The following is a 16681-nucleotide window of genomic DNA, read 5'->3' as shown; positions in this document are numbered from 1 at the left end:
CTCCTCTGCTGTGATTTTTGCTGGCAGCTGACATTGTTGTGCATCCAGTTCTTAACTTAATGTGGTGTTTATTGTCTCTGCCAGGCTGCCCTGTCTGGGAGGCAAGATTGCTCAGGCAGGACTCATGGTCCTCACCCTTCCCTGCAGAAAGACCAAGATCTCAGGCTGAGTTAGGAAGGCAGCAGCCTCAAGGGAGAAATGGGATATAATCACAGGGGAAGGACAGAAGGGGGGGCTGAGATGATGAAGAAACTGGGAACACTATTGTTATCCTTTGATCTGATGAGTACAAAGTAGTGATATGTCAAATCCAGCGAGTAGAATCAAGCTCTTTTGCCTCTCAGGAAACCAGGCTTGTGTTTAATCCCTTTCCTGGCACTGTTACTGAAATCAGGAAGTGCTTGTTTTCCAGTCTCAGCTTTGAACTCAAGGCAGCAGAAATCCCACATGAGCATCTGCAAATCTTTCATACAAACACACACACACACAGAGACTCTGGCTATGCATGAGCTTGGTCCTGCCTGAGACTCCTCTGTCCCAGGTCTGACACCGTCCTCCAGCACGCTGGTGTCAGGCAGCAGAGTTCCTGAGCCCTGGTTCTCATGACACTTCTGTGCCTCTCCCAGCTGTGCAGCTGGAGCTAATCCTGGAGCTGGTTTGGTAGAGCTAGCCGCAATTTGCAGCAGGGAATGTGAGAGGAGATTTAGGCCTATTGCATTTCTATTGTGGTCAATGACATTCTGGTTATCTCCCCAGTCTAAGAGGCACCAAGCACTTTAATTGCCACATGATGGTACATAAGCCTCTTCTCTGGAGCTTCAAGTAATACATGGGACATCGATGAATTCATACGCCATAACAATTCCATTTACTTGTGCAGACAAATACATTATTTGACAGTCTCAGTTCTTATAAAAGATCTATTGATTCTTTCTTGCTAGTGTGAAATACAACCAGGAAAATCTAATGCAGTCTGTTTTTTTTTCCTTTGAAACCAGGTCCTGTTGGACCAGCTGGTCTCCCTGGACAGCAAGGTACCATTCCCCATCAGCTTTGATTCTGCTTCTTGAGAGAACTGAATTCATTTGTTTTTCCTTTGTTTCTAATTCTCTCAGCCCTTGGCACAATCCCTCTCCCTTTTGTTTGCAGATTTCTTCCTTTCAGTTAATTTTGCTGCATCATTTGACTTAATTAATCTTGTAAAGAATTTCTATCCTTTTTTCTTTCCCAGGGGAAGAAGGGGGGTGGTAAAAGCCAGTGTGATGTGGATGCTGCAAATGTCTTTTTTTCTTATGTTATTTTTTCTGGAGGCTGATATTTCTAAGGCACTTCTCAAGCGCAATTGCTTTTCTGTGATAGGGGATATAGCCCAGCTGGATACCTCCTGCCATTTTGAAAGGTGGGAGAATAAACTAGAGCCAGATTGGGAATAATGTCACTGTGAAACCACTGCCAGTTGGACAGACATCTGTTTGGAAGGGCCTGAACGGAGCTGACTCTTAAAAACCTTTCTTAGCTGGTTTGCTATGATCCTGTTAGAGCAAATCGTGCAGTAATTTCCACATTTGAATACAGTGTCCCTCAGAGCCAGGGACTGAGTTCATGCTCCCTGTTCACATAAGTGAAGCCTGCATCTGTTGTCAGGGAGGTGAGGCATGGGTACAAAATGTCACCTTCTCTCAGTTACATGATTCACTTTCTCTTTTTTTTTTCCTGAAAAAGGTCCACGGGGCGAGAAGGGATCCCCAGGTGAAGCTGTGATAGAAACTATCAAAACAGAAGTCTCATCATTAGCATCTCAAAGTAAGTGGGCTTGCCTTTCCACTGCTTTTCTTGGAGAGGTGCCAGAGGCCTCAAGGCCTGCTCACAGCTAACAGGAGATGCCTCTGCCTCTTTCCCCTCAATATAATATAGGGCAACTGTGTGTGGGTGCATGTGTGTGTTTGGTGGCGGGACACCAATACTAGCTACCTCTTCTGCCCTCCTTCTTGTCTGTGCATTCCAAAGTGCTTTCAAAAGGAGGTAGATGGCATCACACCCATGTCATAGAGAGGAAAGATAAGGAATAGTGATGAGTGAACAGTCCCTAACAGCAGAGATGGTCACAGAGCTGTGAGGTTTCACCCTGGCTTTTAGCCACTGTGTTTGCACAGGGCAGTTCCCTATGTAATATGAACACAGAGACATCTGTAAGAGGAGAACTCGTTTGAAAAGGCACGTTAATCTGAGCAACAGAAATCAAAATCTCCCTGTGAATTAGAAGACAAATTCACAGGGGAGCAAAAGCTATTTTAAGATTAAAGTAAGTGGAGCAGAAGAGAATGGTTTAGCAGCAAAGAGTCTGTTGCTCTGTGCAATACCAGATGCGTGGTGCACTTACAGTCAGTATTCCTAAGGTCTGGGACCTCTGCAAGACTGCAGGAAAGGCAAGGTAGAGGAGGGCATAAAGACATAAATGGTCTTTGCCTGATCACCATCTGAATGGGGTCACATAGATCCAGACCATGCTTCAGTATGGTCCCATCCCCCATTCCACAGGCTTGGATCTCAGCATCACTGAACTTTGAGTTTGTGCCTCAGCTGGGAGGTGAGATTACATCTCCAATCAAGATAACACAGTGCAGCTACTTGTTAAATAATGGCTGCGTAATATTCTCCTCCCCAAATTTGCCCCTCTTTGAAAGAATCTTTCCTCTCCTTGAAAGTTCTTTCCCTGCTTCTCTATCCTCTGAGTCCTTTGCGGATTCCCTCAGCAACAATTACTCTCCAGAGAGATCTCCTCCTTGTTTCCAGTATGCTGCCAGCCTGCTCAACGCTGTATTTTGGTTCATGTCCTAACCTGCATGCTGCCACGAAACACATCTCTCCTCTCTGCCTCAACTTTGGCTTAGGTCACCCAGGTCCTGCCTTAGTCCACCTTTGATTGTAAGAGCTTCTAACAGCAACATAACAACAGTGTTCCCATAGCAGCAGCAGCTCCATAGCAACAATTTTCCCTTTTTTGTCTGTGTTTCCTTTGCACAGTGCTGTCAGATTTACAAGGGCGAGCAGGACCACCGGGTCCCCCTGGACCACCAGGTATGTAATATAGCAGAGCTCAGTACGTAAGCAGGGGGACGCTAACACACATGGCATGTTTCTGGGCCATGCAGTTTACTCAATAAATATTCTATAATACCTCTGTTTCTTTTGTCATCAGGTGAATCTGTGCAGGGACCCCCTGGACCTCGTGGTCCCCCAGGTAAGAGCTTGTTTCTGTGAAACAAACCTGGAAAGTGGGAGGTTTTTCCAGTGCCTCTATCCTGTGCCTTGCAGTATCCCAGATGCAATCTTGGACCTGGTGGAAGTTAGTAGGGCTGACTTTACTGGAAGCAGAATTTCACATAGTGGGTTCCTACTAACACAATTTCACTGCAATATAGTTTCACAGCAGCAAGACACTGCCCAAGAGAGATTTGTGTTGGCAGAGGTTTGCTAGCCAGAGTAGTAATTCATAAAAGCCATACTTTTTTGGGAAGACACATAACATTCTCAAGTCCCCAGAGGAAGTAACTGCAATCAATTCCATCTTTATTTCTTACTTGTTCAGCCTTAACTTCCAGCTGAGGACAGATGAAGTGGTTCTTATCATGAGGAACATATCTCTACTCCACTTCCTGTAGCACAGATTTCCCTTTCACAGTCAGAAGAGAGGAGGAGCAGGAGGACACGAGACAGAAGCATAACCCCATTCCTTGCTCTCTGCTCAGTAGGAAAAGGGAGCAGGTCAGGTGTGTGATGAGACGAACCTTTCCTTTCAATGTAGAGAAAGCCAGCTGGGATAGGCACTCAGTACCACAAAGAAAGGAGTTTTCTGTCCTGTGTCTGCTGTGGTGGCAAATGATAATGAAAAATAACTAACAGGGATACACATGTGCGGAGAAAACAATGATACTAGCCTACACTTGGAAATATTTGAGCTATGGCCATGACTGAAGATGTAGCAGCTCTGACGTACATTTACTTACATTGCTAAGGCCCATCCTTCCTGAAGCCTTTTTATGTCCCTTTTGCCTAGGAGAGGGATTGCCAGGACCTCCAGGTCCACCAGGGAGACCAGGATCTTCCATGTCCACTTCAGGTAGGTTCTTCCCACTCATTCCCTCACCTGTGCCCTGGGAATGTCCTGACTGTCGGGGTTCCAGAGAGCACATCCTTGGGTAGGACCAGCTGGAGCGAGAGGAGACTTGTGTCATGTTCTGTTGGATGTCGTGAAGAAACCTTTTTGTTTTAATTACAGAAACATTCTTCACAGGCCCACCAGGTCCACCAGGCCCACCAGGCCCAAAAGGAGACCAAGGTGGGTATATCCTGCTGCCTCACCAAGATACTAGATGGATCTGAGCACCTCAGACTGAAAAGAAGGAAGGGCGGGCTTGGAAGCAGAAAGTGTCCTGCCTTTCTGTGGCCATAAAAAAGCTAGCACAGTGGTCACTAAATAGGACTCCTGTGTGCTACCATAAAACAAGTCAGTCTTTGTGGGAGAAATTTATTAGCCTCCAGTACTGGTGTCAAGGCAATTGCTGTGTTCACATCCCAACTTTGCAAGCCCATTAGATTCAGGAGCATTTGAAGCTTCAGATTTGCCATTAAAGGGGAACAATCTTTCTTGCAAAATGCAATGTGGACTTGGCTAAGTCAGTGCAAGGAGGGGGCTCTGTGAAATGTAACTCAGCTCTCAGCTGGCAGGAAAACATGGGACCTACTCTCTTTATCCATTTCTGCCCTGCACATTGAAGGCCATGATAATATTCTGCAGTGTGGGCTGGGATGTTGCAGATCAGTACAAAGCAAATGCTAACGCTGTTCCTCTGCCTTCCTGTTCACAGGCGAACGAGGTCCACGAGGATTCACGGGTAAGGAGGCTTCCAGGAGATATCAGTGGTGTGCAGGGTAGCTTGCTTGTGTATATGACTGCTCCTCCATTTCTGTGTCCCATGCAGGAGAACCGGGTGAGCCTGGCCTTTCAGCATTCTCCTCCCATGGTCAGTCTGTGTGCCCTTTTTTCCTTTGAATTCATTGTCCCTAGGCTGAAACCAGGTGACAAAATCCTGCTCTATTGATTCTTGCTTAGTTTTACTGGAGCCAGGATTTTGTCCACAAACTTTATTCTTGTGAATCTCTTACTCTCCTTCTGCAATTGGCAGGTGACAGAGTCACCATGCAGGGACCTCCGGGAGTTCCAGGCCCGCCAGGCCCACCTGGACCCAAAGGTGAAGTTAAAAAATCTTCTTTCTTTCTTTGCTGGTGGCCTCACACAGCCAAGAGCAGTTGAGATTAAAGGATGGCGCAACCTCGTCCTCTGGGAATTAAAGCTGTGCCAACCCCTGCCTTTTCAGGCAGAGCAGGACCATGGCAATAAAATTGCTCTGAGCACAAGGCACCTGGGCAGGTCACAGAAGGCTCAGGAAAGCTGCCGTGGCCTCTTCCTTCTGCTCTTCCCCAACAAGCTGCTAATTCAAGATAGTCACTACAAGGGCTGGGTAGTTGCTCCTCTGACAACACGTAGCTCAACTGTTTTACACAACCAAGTTTGCAACATGCAGTGTCACCCATTACAATTGTCTGTCTCCCTCACTCTGGTTTCCAGGTGATGCAGGTGTCCCAGGCGCTCCTGGCATCCCAGGAGCATCTCGAGGTAAGAGGCCAGACCATCATTGCTCTGATATTATCAAGAAATGCTGATATCCTGGTGGAGACTTTGAAAAAGGTCCTTTAGGTTTCACAGGTGTGGGTGCCAACATAATGCTGATGGGATTTGTGTTCAAAACTTCCTTTTGCACAGCCTGCCTTAAATCAGACAATTTAAGAATGGCAAGTTTTCTGTTTCCAGCTTACAGGGAATCCTTTGAGCCAGAGTTTTTCCTCATGGGACATGAAAGAAAGGGATTCCAGGCTGGCTAACCATGTTCTACAAGGGATTAGAGAAGCTGCATTGAACCCTGTAGCGGAAAAACTTCTGATCAGAACAAAAGTGCCCTTTGTTCAGTTTTACTTACCCTCAGGTGGATTAATTTGAATTAAGCTGCTTTCATTCTGAGTAAGAGCATCTCTGTGTGCAGGATATTAATGCAGTTTCACAAAAAGTGCATATGGATTAACTTAAGTGTCCCTCCATGTGAACAAGCCCTCTGCTTCTCAACATCATGTCTAGGAATACTACCTCAGGATGCTGGGAAGACAGACACCTTAAAGAGCATGAGGTGTCACTTGACACCATGGTGACAGGAGTCACACAGGGCCCACCTGTGTCTTGCAATGCTGTTGAGCAAGGAGGTTCTTGAGCAGGTGCTGCCCAGGCTAGCTGGGATTGGGAGCAGCAGGGCCTAATGAGCTTGAGTGCTTATGGATCTCCATCTATAATTCTGCACAGCATCGGACTCTGGTGCGCAAACTGACCAGGTCTGTCAGTACGAAGCCAGGGAGGTGTCTGGACTCAGCCCTGCAGAGCTGCATAGGCTGAATTATAAGATGCCCAATTAATTGAAGACGTTATACTGCCTAATAGCCCATGCTCAGACTGTGTTTAGAGATGGAGAGGGAGCCCCTCCATAGTCCATTTCAAAACTCTTTCCAGACCTGTGGGAAGGACTCAATGCAAGCACTCTTTGGCACCACTTGGTCTAATGGAACCATGCCAAAGCCACTCTTTCTCCTTACAATGCTTTCTGTAGGCGGATCCAGACAAATTCAGGGACCTCCAGGACCACCTGGGCCACCTGGTCCTCCTGGCCCAAGTGGAAGTTCATCTCAAGAGATCCAGCAGTATGTAACTAACTACCTGAAGAGTGAGTATAATGAGATTTTGCCATGGGGCAGCAGATGCATTTCTCTCTCTCTTTTGCTCCCTGAGCCCCTTGTCACTCTCCCTTTAGAAACAGTAACCCTGTTGCTCTGGTCTTATTTCTGTTGAATACTGTGAAGTGCTGTTGCCCACTGTGGCCTCTGCAGAACTGTCCTTCTGTTGGCCTGCTTTTTGCCAGGGGAAGAGGGTCCAGTAACAGTGCATATGGCTGTTGCCTTCCCTCTAGTGATGTGGGCATATCTTGGGCTTCTTACCTAGGTGACAACGTAAGGCATTATTTCACTGGTGCCCAAGGCCCACCAGGCCCTCCAGGCCCACCTGGAGTCATCACCACTGCAGATGGGACGAACTTGGATTATGCGGAGCTGGCTACCCGTGTTATGAGCTATATGACAAGTAAGCACCATGTTGGTAAGCTCTGTACTGAGTCCCGCTCTCGGCTGAGCTTGTGCAACACCTAGGAGGTGAGAACAGAGGAGAAACAACAGCCTTTAAATAGCAGCACCCCAACCTAATTATTCATCTTCTGCAGTCTTGGCCCAGGACTCCACACAGCTGAGGTGGCCTCTGAGCCTTGTCTCATTTTAACGGTTAGATTAACTAATAGTTGCTGCTGTTTAAAAAGTCTTACATTAAACGTTGACTGTTAGGTCCTGTATCGCCCCCAAGACCCAAACAGAGGTGGCTCTATTTGGTATATGTAGTCTCAAGTATTCTGGGGCTGTCTTGTATGCTTGGGGCCCTCCTAAAGTAGGTGAAATTCCCAGAGCTTTTGGAAGTAGCCTGGAATCTCAGTCAGAAGAGCACAGACCACACAGCTGTGGAGACGACCAGGATGTGTGACAGAAACTGATTCATGGTTGGGGGCATGGGAAGCCCATTCCAGCAGTAAAACTGGATTAATTCTTCCTTCCTTTGTCCCTGCCTGACCCCTCTTCACTTTCTGTCTCATCCTGCCTAGCGTAAATCCTTTTCATTCCCACAGGCTCTTCAGATCGCTATCAGTCATTTGCCAGTTCGGTGTCAACTACATCCATTTTGTACCAAGAACTTCTGGACATGCTGCAGAGTAAGTGACCCTCAAGGGAAACATGGGGGCTGAAGGTAAAGCATCCCAGCAGCCTGGAGATCTGCCCTTCCCTTCCAGTCTCCTGTCTCCAACTGGAGTTACCAGCAGCTGCTTCGGAGGGCAAAGGCCTGCCATAGGTGCCACTGAGCGACCTGCGATGTCTCCTTCCAAGTCCTTTGGAGACAGATTTATGTACTATTGTACTGGAGAGTTTGCCTGCTTTCCAGAAGCTATACGTTCTTACCTGTTTGCTTTTCATACCAACTATTGTAACTCTGCACTTTCCCATTCTCTCCCCTCCCTTCCCCTCCTTGGCTCTCTAGGTGGCATCTGCCTATGTCCCTCTTTCTGGAATTCCTCACAATTTCCCCCAATCTCTCGCTAAACCTTAGACTTCTATTTTCCAGCTCCCCCACTCTCTTAGGGTTCCCCTCATTCCTTCTTGCCCACCCCAAAGCCTTGCTATGTCTTGTTCTGAACGTGAGGAGGATACTCAGATCTATGTTCTTTTCTACGCACATTGTTACCGTGGGCTGATAGATAAATCACAAGGATGTAATTTTGCTGAGCCTGAAGGTATTGATGATGCTGGCCAACACTGTGGTCCTCCTGTGTGATCCAGTGGGGAGTCAATCAGATTCCACATTCCCAACAGACAAATGGCTGCTGAAATGCCACAGAGCTCAGCATGGTCTTTCCCAGCTGAGCCACTTTTTATTCCGTTTACCCAAGATGTTGTCCAGGGTGTCCTGAAGAAACAGAGCATGAGGAAGTCCCTTCAGCAATCCAAATTCTCATCCTTCTCATACACTGGGTTGTGGGAGGTTGCCAGTCCTGTCACAAATGTTTCTGGCACATACACAAGGCAGTTCACACACAGAAAAGGAGGAGAGGGGGGAAAGGACCTTTGCATTCATAGGTTTTGATGGTCTCCCTAGTGGTGGGGGCTCAGCTCACAGACTGGGAACTCCTTACACCTGGTATCTTTGCAGCAGCTGGACAGCCTTAAAAGATGCATTTTTCATTTCCAGGAGAAGAAATTCGTCAGTATCTAATTGGACCTCAGGGCCCACCAGGACCTCCTGGACCAGGGGGAGATGGCATGTCTCTGTCACTGGATTATGATGAGCTGACCAGACGGTTTATCAGCTACTTGACAAGTAATGGTCTTTACTAGTGTGCATTTCCCTCTGTTTCTTTGGAGCTAAGCAGAAAGCTCGTGCTATCAGTGAAAACCCTTCCAGTGTTAACTGTGTGAATCCTTATGTGCAGAGACCTCCTCAGAGGGATTGTGAGAGACTTGGAAGAGACAGAAGATAACCCTATAGCTAAGATACTATCCACAGATTCTAGTAATGAGTTCTCGCTTTGCTAAAAACTCAGCTTAGGAATGTAATTTCATCTTAGAAATCCCATCAATACCTTCAAGTGCCCTTTTCTCATTGGCTCTGTGGCCAGCATATAGCTCTCTGTGGAAAAGTGGATCTATGCCCACTTCATGTCGAGGCAGCTCAGGCAACAAACTCTTAGAAGTTTAAAGTTAGTTGAAACTTTCCCATCTGTCAAGGGGTGATACGGCATATAAGAACTGCAGACAGAGAGGACTCTCAAGCATCTCCAACAGCAGTGCTAAAATGCCTAATCCTGGTAGCTGCAACTATCTGCTTAAAGCCACAGCCCAGTCCGTGCTCAGTCTCTCTGACCTGCCCTTGGAGACCAGATTTCACCATAGGCTCCGAAGACGGTGGAAATTTCCTCTTTGGCTTTGGAAACAGGAAACTGCTGTTTGACAGCAGCACCCCAACACCTCAAGCAAGACAGCTGCATTTTATCTGCAAGGACATTTCATTAAAGCAAATCACAAAGGTGCAAAGTTTTGCACCAGAGCTATTTGCAGATAGGCAGACACAGGGAGAGCAGCACATGCATCAGCCAGTGGGTCACAGCTGAGCTGCATGTCCTGGGGTGCCCCCCACCCCATGTCAGGGGTTCATGAGGTGTGCAGAGCTTTTGCCAAGAACACGGGCCTGATGCCTTCTGGTCTGCAGGTGCCCTTGTGTTGGGATTAATGGGGCAAGCTTTAACTCCAAGTCCAGAACAAAGCTTGAGCTCTGGTTCTCAGCACAATCTACTGATGGAAACACTCCACCCTGCAGGAGTTCCTCCTGCATTGCCTGTGAAGAAACTCTGCAGTCTGTCTGCTCACACTGTAACAGCCTGTTTTGATAATGTGCTACTCTTGGATTTGTTTGATTTTGTAGGTTCTGGGATGAGCATTGGGCTCCCTGGACCACCTGGGCCTCCAGGGACACCTGGTATCTCTTACAGTGACCTGCTGGCATACCTGCGAAGTAAGCCAACTTCTTTACTCCCTGCCATAGGTCCCTACACACCCCCAGAATCTTTTTTCACAAGCTTAGTCACAGAATTTCGGCTTTTGCCCATCACGACAAAGAACCCTCTCTGAGACTCTGATGGTCCCTCTGCCTTAGCTAGCAGCACTGCCAGCACCTGGACAGACTGCGAGGGGCTGCAGGCAGATCACCATGCTCCTGTGGAGAGCAGCAGCAGCCGCGAGGTGCTGTCTTGGGGACGGAGATAGAGGAACCCTTTGTCTTCTCCAAACTCTGCAGCATTATGGAATTTCTCATGCTACTTTTTAAAAGTATATTTAAAAAATAGGGACTTCTACCCCCTTTGGGAGCTCCTGATTTCCCAATGTGACATCTACATGCAGGGAAGTGAGGTGCACCAGCAAGGCTGCACCAGAAGGTGCTGGGGAGAAAAAGGCACGTTATACTTGGCTATAGCTGGCATTACCTGTATTGTCAGGGAAGGTTCATCAAGGTTGTGGTGGTTTGAGTGACTCCTTTTCGTCCTTTGTGTCTTACAGACTCTGAATTCAGTGGTCTTGTTGGCCCCCCTGGTCCTGCAGGGCCCCAAGGACCTCCAGGGATCCCTGGATCACCAGGCACCTCTCTGGAGGACGTCTCTGCTTACCTACAAAGTAAAGCACTTCTGTATCTCACAGCTGGCAGGGAGATTCTGTTTGTAGGTGCTGGGGGACTGAGGCTGAGATTTAGCTTACCAGGGGTGTGACCGCCTGCTGAGAACAAGGTCACTTTAGAAAAAAATAATCTCATCAACATCAGGTGGAAAGAGATAGAAGTTGGGGTTGGAACCTTTAAACTTTCAAGATCCCCAGATATGTGTGATTTCGTTATCCTCTCACTGTTTGAAAATAATTCTCCATCTCTCTTGAGGTGTGGGATACTCTTCCCTCTCTGGACTCCAGGGCCCACCTGGCCCTCCTGGCCCTCCAGGACCACCAGGCTTCTCAGGAACCGGCCTCCTGTCCTATGCTGACATCACCAACAGTGACGAGTTCAGGAGCGAGCTGATCCAGTACCTGAAGAGTAAGGGGATGCCATCCAACCTCCCTGCACACACCCTGAGCCTTGCTTTGCCTTGTGTAGGCTACTGGTTCTGCCACAGCTGAGGCAGTCCTGTAGGCGCCTTCCCTAAATCGGGGCTGCAGCAACACCTCATCTCTACAGCCAGGTCTACGCAGGACTACCCTGCCCCCCGTAGGCTTGTCTCCTCTCAGTCCGACCGCAAGGCAAAAGTCCACGTTGTGAGCCAAAAGGGACAAGCACTGGGGAGTTACAATTGGCCTGTATTGAACAGCGAGTCCCTAGTAAGGTCACCTGCAGGTTTTGCCATGGAAAAAGCATTTTCTTTGACAAACACCTGCCTACAGAGCAATGGGTTATGTAGGGGTTGGAGGACAGCACTGAGCCAGTTGTGAAGCAGCACTGGTCTGAGCTGTCATGATGGCAAGTCATCAAGGGCGGCCTTTCAAACGCATGGGGAGCCCTTCACTTTTGGGAAACTGGTCACAGAATGGCTGTTTGGCAGAGGTGCTGAAATTGGCCTGAGAGGGGTGCACTCTTCTGCAAAATCATTGGGCATGTTTCCAAGATTAGGCACCCAAAATTGTGGGAGAGAGGGGAAGGAGGAGGGTGTCATGCCATCTGTGGAGATCAAGGTTGACATACATGCCTGCTGCCTGAGGAGTGGCACTGGATGAGGGTTACTGCAATGATTGGCGGGACAGAATTTCACACTCCAGTCTTCACTCAGGTGGTATCACAGGACCTCTGCCAAGCCTGAGGGGCCCAGGTACCCCAGTGTCCCTGAAGTCCCCCTTCTTGTATTTTGCAGGTGATGAAGTTCGAAGCTACATCTCAGGGCCGCCTGGGCCCCCTGGGCCACGGGGACCACCAGGACCCAAAGGAGATAGTGGCTTGGTGGCTGGGTCTACGTCTTCATCATACCAAGGGTTACGGACCTCCGAGCGGTTGCATGGAGGCTCTCTTGGTGCTGAGGGATCCCATGGGGGATCACTGGGCACAGGCAGCTCCTATAGCAGCTCCATGAGCAGTATGTCATCTTACAGTGCCTCAGTGGGCAGTGATGGCTCTTACGATGCCTCCATGGGCAGTGATGGGTCTTTCGGTGGGTTGCTGACAGAGGAGGAATCACACCGGAGATCAGCAGGTACAAGCAGATCCTACAGCAACTCCTTCACTGGTTCCCTGGATTACAACGAGCTGGCACTCCGCGTGTCAGAGAGCCTACAGAGTGAGTGGAATGCCTCCTTGTCCTGACCTTCCCTGTCCCAGCCCACAGTTCCCAACCCCTGTGCCTAATGTTACGCTGTTCACTTCCCTCACCCTTCCTGCTGCCTACAGCTCTCCCTTATAGCTTCCTGCCTCAGCTTCTAGCCACGGTTTTCCCAGAACTCCTTTCAAATGACATCTTTAATTCCTCAGGCCAAGGTATTCTCCAGGACCTGATGTCTTACACTGCACAGGGACCTGCAGGTCCCCCAGGCCCTCCTGGTCCCCCTGGCATCAGCAGGGTCTTTGCAGCCTATGGCAATGTCACCGAGGACCTCATGGACTTCTTTAGAAGTAAGTGACATATTGACTTGGTGTTTCTGGCTCATGCATATGACATTTCTCCAACCTCTTATAGACGTAGTGAAAAAATACAGTCAAAATAAAAAGCTGGAGGCAGCAAGTCTTTCCATCCCCTTCCTCCCTTGCTGGGGAAGTGCAGTCTCATCACTAGGCAGGACATCAGATTTTCCCACTATTTATAGGAAACACCTCAAACCATGAAGGCCACTGTGCTTGCGACCCCTGTGGCCCGTTTTAACACGGCTGGGCTGGCACATGTAGAGCAACATGATCAGCTGCTCGCTCTGCTCTCAAAGTCCCCTCCCTGAGCATGGGCCAGCTCCAGCCCTGGTGACAGCCAGGACACCCAGAGAGGGGGGCAGAGCAGCACTGGTGAAACGAGATCACAGCTTGCCCCTGGGACTTTGTTGGGACCAAAACCATTTTTTAAAAACTTGCTCTCAGTCAGTCTAATCCCGTCTAACCTAGAGAAATGTCCTTCCAGTGTGACTCGCTGCTTCTCTAAGTGAGCACAGAGCCCTTTGCAAGTGATTTGTCCCACTCATTGATCCTCTCCTTCATTTCCCTCTCCAGCATATGGTACCATCCAGGGACCACCCGGTGAAAAGGGGGAGAGGGGTTATCCTGGACCCAAAGGTAAGGCTTACCATCCTTTCCCTCTCAAGCCCAGTAATGCCCAGGAAGCAGCACTGTGTCTGGAGAGACAGTCGGCACAGAGCTGCTGAAGGTCACAGCCTCCCCACAGCGGAGGTGGCACTTTCACGATCTCTGCCCAAGCATCATCTGAACTTGGTCTTCCTTACCCTGGCCTGTCCCTGTTCATGGGCCAGTCATGCTCAAGGGCAAACTTGGTCTTCTCATTCCTTCAGGTGACCCTGGACTGATGGGGCCGCCAGGACGCCAGGGGCACAGGGGACCAAAAGGAGAGAAGGGAGAGAAAGGTACGAACATCTGCCATCCCAGGAGAGCAGGGTTTGCCTATTGGGGAGTGGAGGATTCCTGAGGCACCAGCCCATCTCTGGGAACTGCTGGAAAACCCACACAGCCCCATTTTTTTTGTTTGTTTTGGGTCTTTTGTCTTTTTTACCCCACATGAACTTTTCAAATAACCCTCCTTTTGACCTTCTTGTCCCCAGGTGAACAAGTGTATGTTGGCAGAAGAAAAAGAAGAAGTGTTGGGGTTTAAGGAGAGAGGCAGCTCAGTTCTGCACTGGGCAGCATTCCCAGCAGCCTATAGAGAATTAGCTTGAATCTTCTCTGCCTTAATGCTAAAACATCCTTGCCGATCAGTTAACCACTTTTAGACTTGATAGTTCAGTGTCGCTGCTGTGATTTGAATGGCTCTTTTATGTTTCCAGCACGGCCCTAACGTGAGTATTTGCTCCTGTTGCTGATGTTTGGCTTAGTGCCCCTCGGTTCCCAGGCTTACATGTCTTTGGGCTGACAAGAGTTTCCTGTCTTGCCCAGTCCAGGCTTCTTGTATTACTCCCAGCTATGTAAAAACCTGGTTTTTTAACAACTAGACAGCTATCCAGCAAAAAAAAAGAAAAAAAGCAAGCAATCCCTCCTCCACCAAATGCATGATTTTTTCAGAGCCCAGATTCAGCCCACAGGACAGAAGGCCCTGTAAGAAACCCTGGGACTAAGCTTGCTCACTGTGCTGAGATTTCCTCTCCACAAGCTCTGCTGTGCCGGCCCTAAGCGGGACGGCCTGTTGAAGCAGGTGCTGGTGGTACTGCGTGGGGCTGTGGCTCAAGGGTCTCTGAGAAGGGACATACTGCACAGAGGTACCCCAAACAGTGACCCACACGAGACGCTGAGCCCCAGCCCTGCCAATGCCCAGCTGCTCCAGCGAAACAGGTGATACAGGGAGAAATAGCTGGGCTCTGCCTTCCCACCCAGCTGTGTGGCAGGGCTGATGTCTGCCTGATAGTCCCCACTGTAGAGCTTCCAGACCCTGGGGTCAGCGCCCACGGTCACCTCGGCCCATGACTTTCTTTGGAAAGCGGTGCCCTCCCAGCTCGGCAGTTTTGCAATGCTCTAGTGCTCCTCACTCTCAAGTCCTGTTACTGGAGGGGCTCAGACAGCAATGGGGTACAGCACTCGGCAGGGGGCCTGGGTCGGCCTGTGCTTTGCAATGCCCGTTTATAGCAGCAAGACATGACATGCACAGGGACTGAATTGAAGCACTTTTAAACGTAATTTGTTGATCTTTAAAAAAATATTTTTGTATTTTTTTTCTGTTTTTTAGACATCGGGGAAAAATAATGTTTAATGTAAACAGCCTCATTAAAGTGTGTTTTTCACCCCAAGCTTGCCTGGTCAGTGTTACATTGGGCAGTCAGTACCAGCGTCACTGTGACCACGGGCAGCCACACCTTGTGGTTTTGGCAGCTTTTTTGTTTCTCATCAGTGGGATGTGACCCAAGCAGATGCCAAGCTGCTTCTCAGGTGTCGGCAGTTTCCAGTCACATGAGCAGGAGCCCCTGCACATTGTCCCAGGGTGCCACAGCCATCATCTTCTTCCCTGCAGTGAGGCAGTACTTAGAGTTTATGTGGTTTAGTGCTGGGGAGGTGGGGGGGAAGCCTGATGGTTGGGCGATGGCGGAGCTGCAAGGCAGCACCGGGCCAGCATTTCAGTGCCAGCGTGCAGCCAGGGCAGCTGGCAGCCCCTCGCACAGTGCCTGGTCACCGCCTGTGTGACACCACATCAGCTTTATGGTCTTCTGGGGCCACGCGCACACATGTACACATGTGTGCACACATGTACATGTACACACACTCTGAAGCGTTACTTTAGTTCCAGAGCAGGTCAGTGGCTCATTTCTATAGCAAAAAAAACTTGCCTGAATTCCTTGCTTTCAGTCCAGGTTTAAACGCCCATTGTCTGGTTTTATTTCCAGTGTTAGCGACGTCAAGTTTTGGTGTTCTTCCACCATTATTGCTCAGGAGAGTTTAGAGCAAAGGCCTGTGTGAAGCCAGTCAGCTTTCAGAGCACAGCACCTTACAGCATTTGCCAATAAAGCTGACATCCTTCTGGGTGATTTATACTCCCCACCTGGCTCTGCTGAGATGAGACATTTCCTTTTAATTCTCTCTTAAAAACAACAACAAAATGCATGTGTTGTCACGTTTAAGGGCAGGAGCTGTGTTTCCATGTCTGAAGCCATCCCTGACCGCTGTGCCATGCTGGCAGGTTGTGTTGCGGGCAGGGTGAGGCAGCTGAGAGGGGTCGGCAGCACCACAGCCTCGCATTTGCTTTGTAATCCAGCTTGCGGCACTTGGACCGTTGCTCAGGGGGCTCCCCTGCCAAACAGCGGCACCTCCTTCCTTTGCCTGTACCTGAGTGGGAAGGGTGGCTGTCACGAGGGTGGACTGTCACTGGGGGGCAGAAACTGGAGGTCCTACAATCCCAAGCAGAATTCCCACTGACAGGGCAGGGCAGTCACTGGAAACAGCATCCTCTTAGGTTTGTGCTAAATCTGCGCTCCCGCCCTAGGCTGTTCCAGGCAGGAAGCCACACACTGCACAACATTCAGCCTATTTTACACTCAGTTATTTTAAAAATTCTAAATTGTCCCGTTCAAACATCACTTACATTTCTTGCAAGTTTTCCATCAACAGAACACAGGGCATCTCAGCAAACTGTGATTTTATTGTATTTACAGTAGAATTATTACAATATTCTACAGAAAGCCATGAAATCAAATTACTTTTAAAAACAAGACAAAAACCCCACTGTTGTATGGCTGCTACTGCACGCTCACTTCACGAGCTGTACGT

The 16681-nt window shown here is 49.0% G+C and overlaps 1 protein-coding gene across 1 annotated transcript in view; it reads left to right on the top strand.

The window, feature by feature from the left end:
- The window catches only part of COL17A1 (collagen, type XVII, alpha 1), a 37490-nt gene extending 23406 nt beyond the window's left edge, over positions 1-14084 (top strand). Inside the window, exons 34-55 of the mRNA XM_009699485.1 lie at positions 999-1034; positions 1723-1803; positions 3025-3078; positions 3200-3241; positions 4061-4120; positions 4280-4339; positions 4869-4895; positions 4983-5024; positions 5187-5252; positions 5630-5677; positions 6714-6827; positions 7103-7240; positions 7830-7913; positions 8945-9073; positions 10175-10264; positions 10807-10920; positions 11177-11329; positions 12138-12557; positions 12749-12889; positions 13472-13534; positions 13768-13839; positions 14035-14084. Coding sequence (XP_009697787.1) covers positions 999-1034; positions 1723-1803; positions 3025-3078; positions 3200-3241; positions 4061-4120; positions 4280-4339; positions 4869-4895; positions 4983-5024; positions 5187-5252; positions 5630-5677; positions 6714-6827; positions 7103-7240; positions 7830-7913; positions 8945-9073; positions 10175-10264; positions 10807-10920; positions 11177-11329; positions 12138-12557; positions 12749-12889; positions 13472-13534; positions 13768-13839; positions 14035-14084 — 2084 coding nt within the window. The remainder of the gene's footprint in view (positions 1-998; positions 1035-1722; positions 1804-3024; positions 3079-3199; positions 3242-4060; positions 4121-4279; positions 4340-4868; positions 4896-4982; positions 5025-5186; positions 5253-5629; positions 5678-6713; positions 6828-7102; positions 7241-7829; positions 7914-8944; positions 9074-10174; positions 10265-10806; positions 10921-11176; positions 11330-12137; positions 12558-12748; positions 12890-13471; positions 13535-13767; positions 13840-14034) is intronic.
- Positions 14085-16681: the final 2597 nt, after the last annotated feature.

This window comes from Cariama cristata, unplaced genomic scaffold, assembly GCF_000690535.1.
Source record: "Cariama cristata isolate BGI_N322 unplaced genomic scaffold, ASM69053v1 scaffold6414, whole genome shotgun sequence".
Classification (NCBI taxonomy): Eukaryota; Metazoa; Chordata; class Aves; order Cariamiformes; family Cariamidae; genus Cariama; species Cariama cristata.
This window is presented reverse-complemented; position numbering and strand designations above follow the sequence as displayed.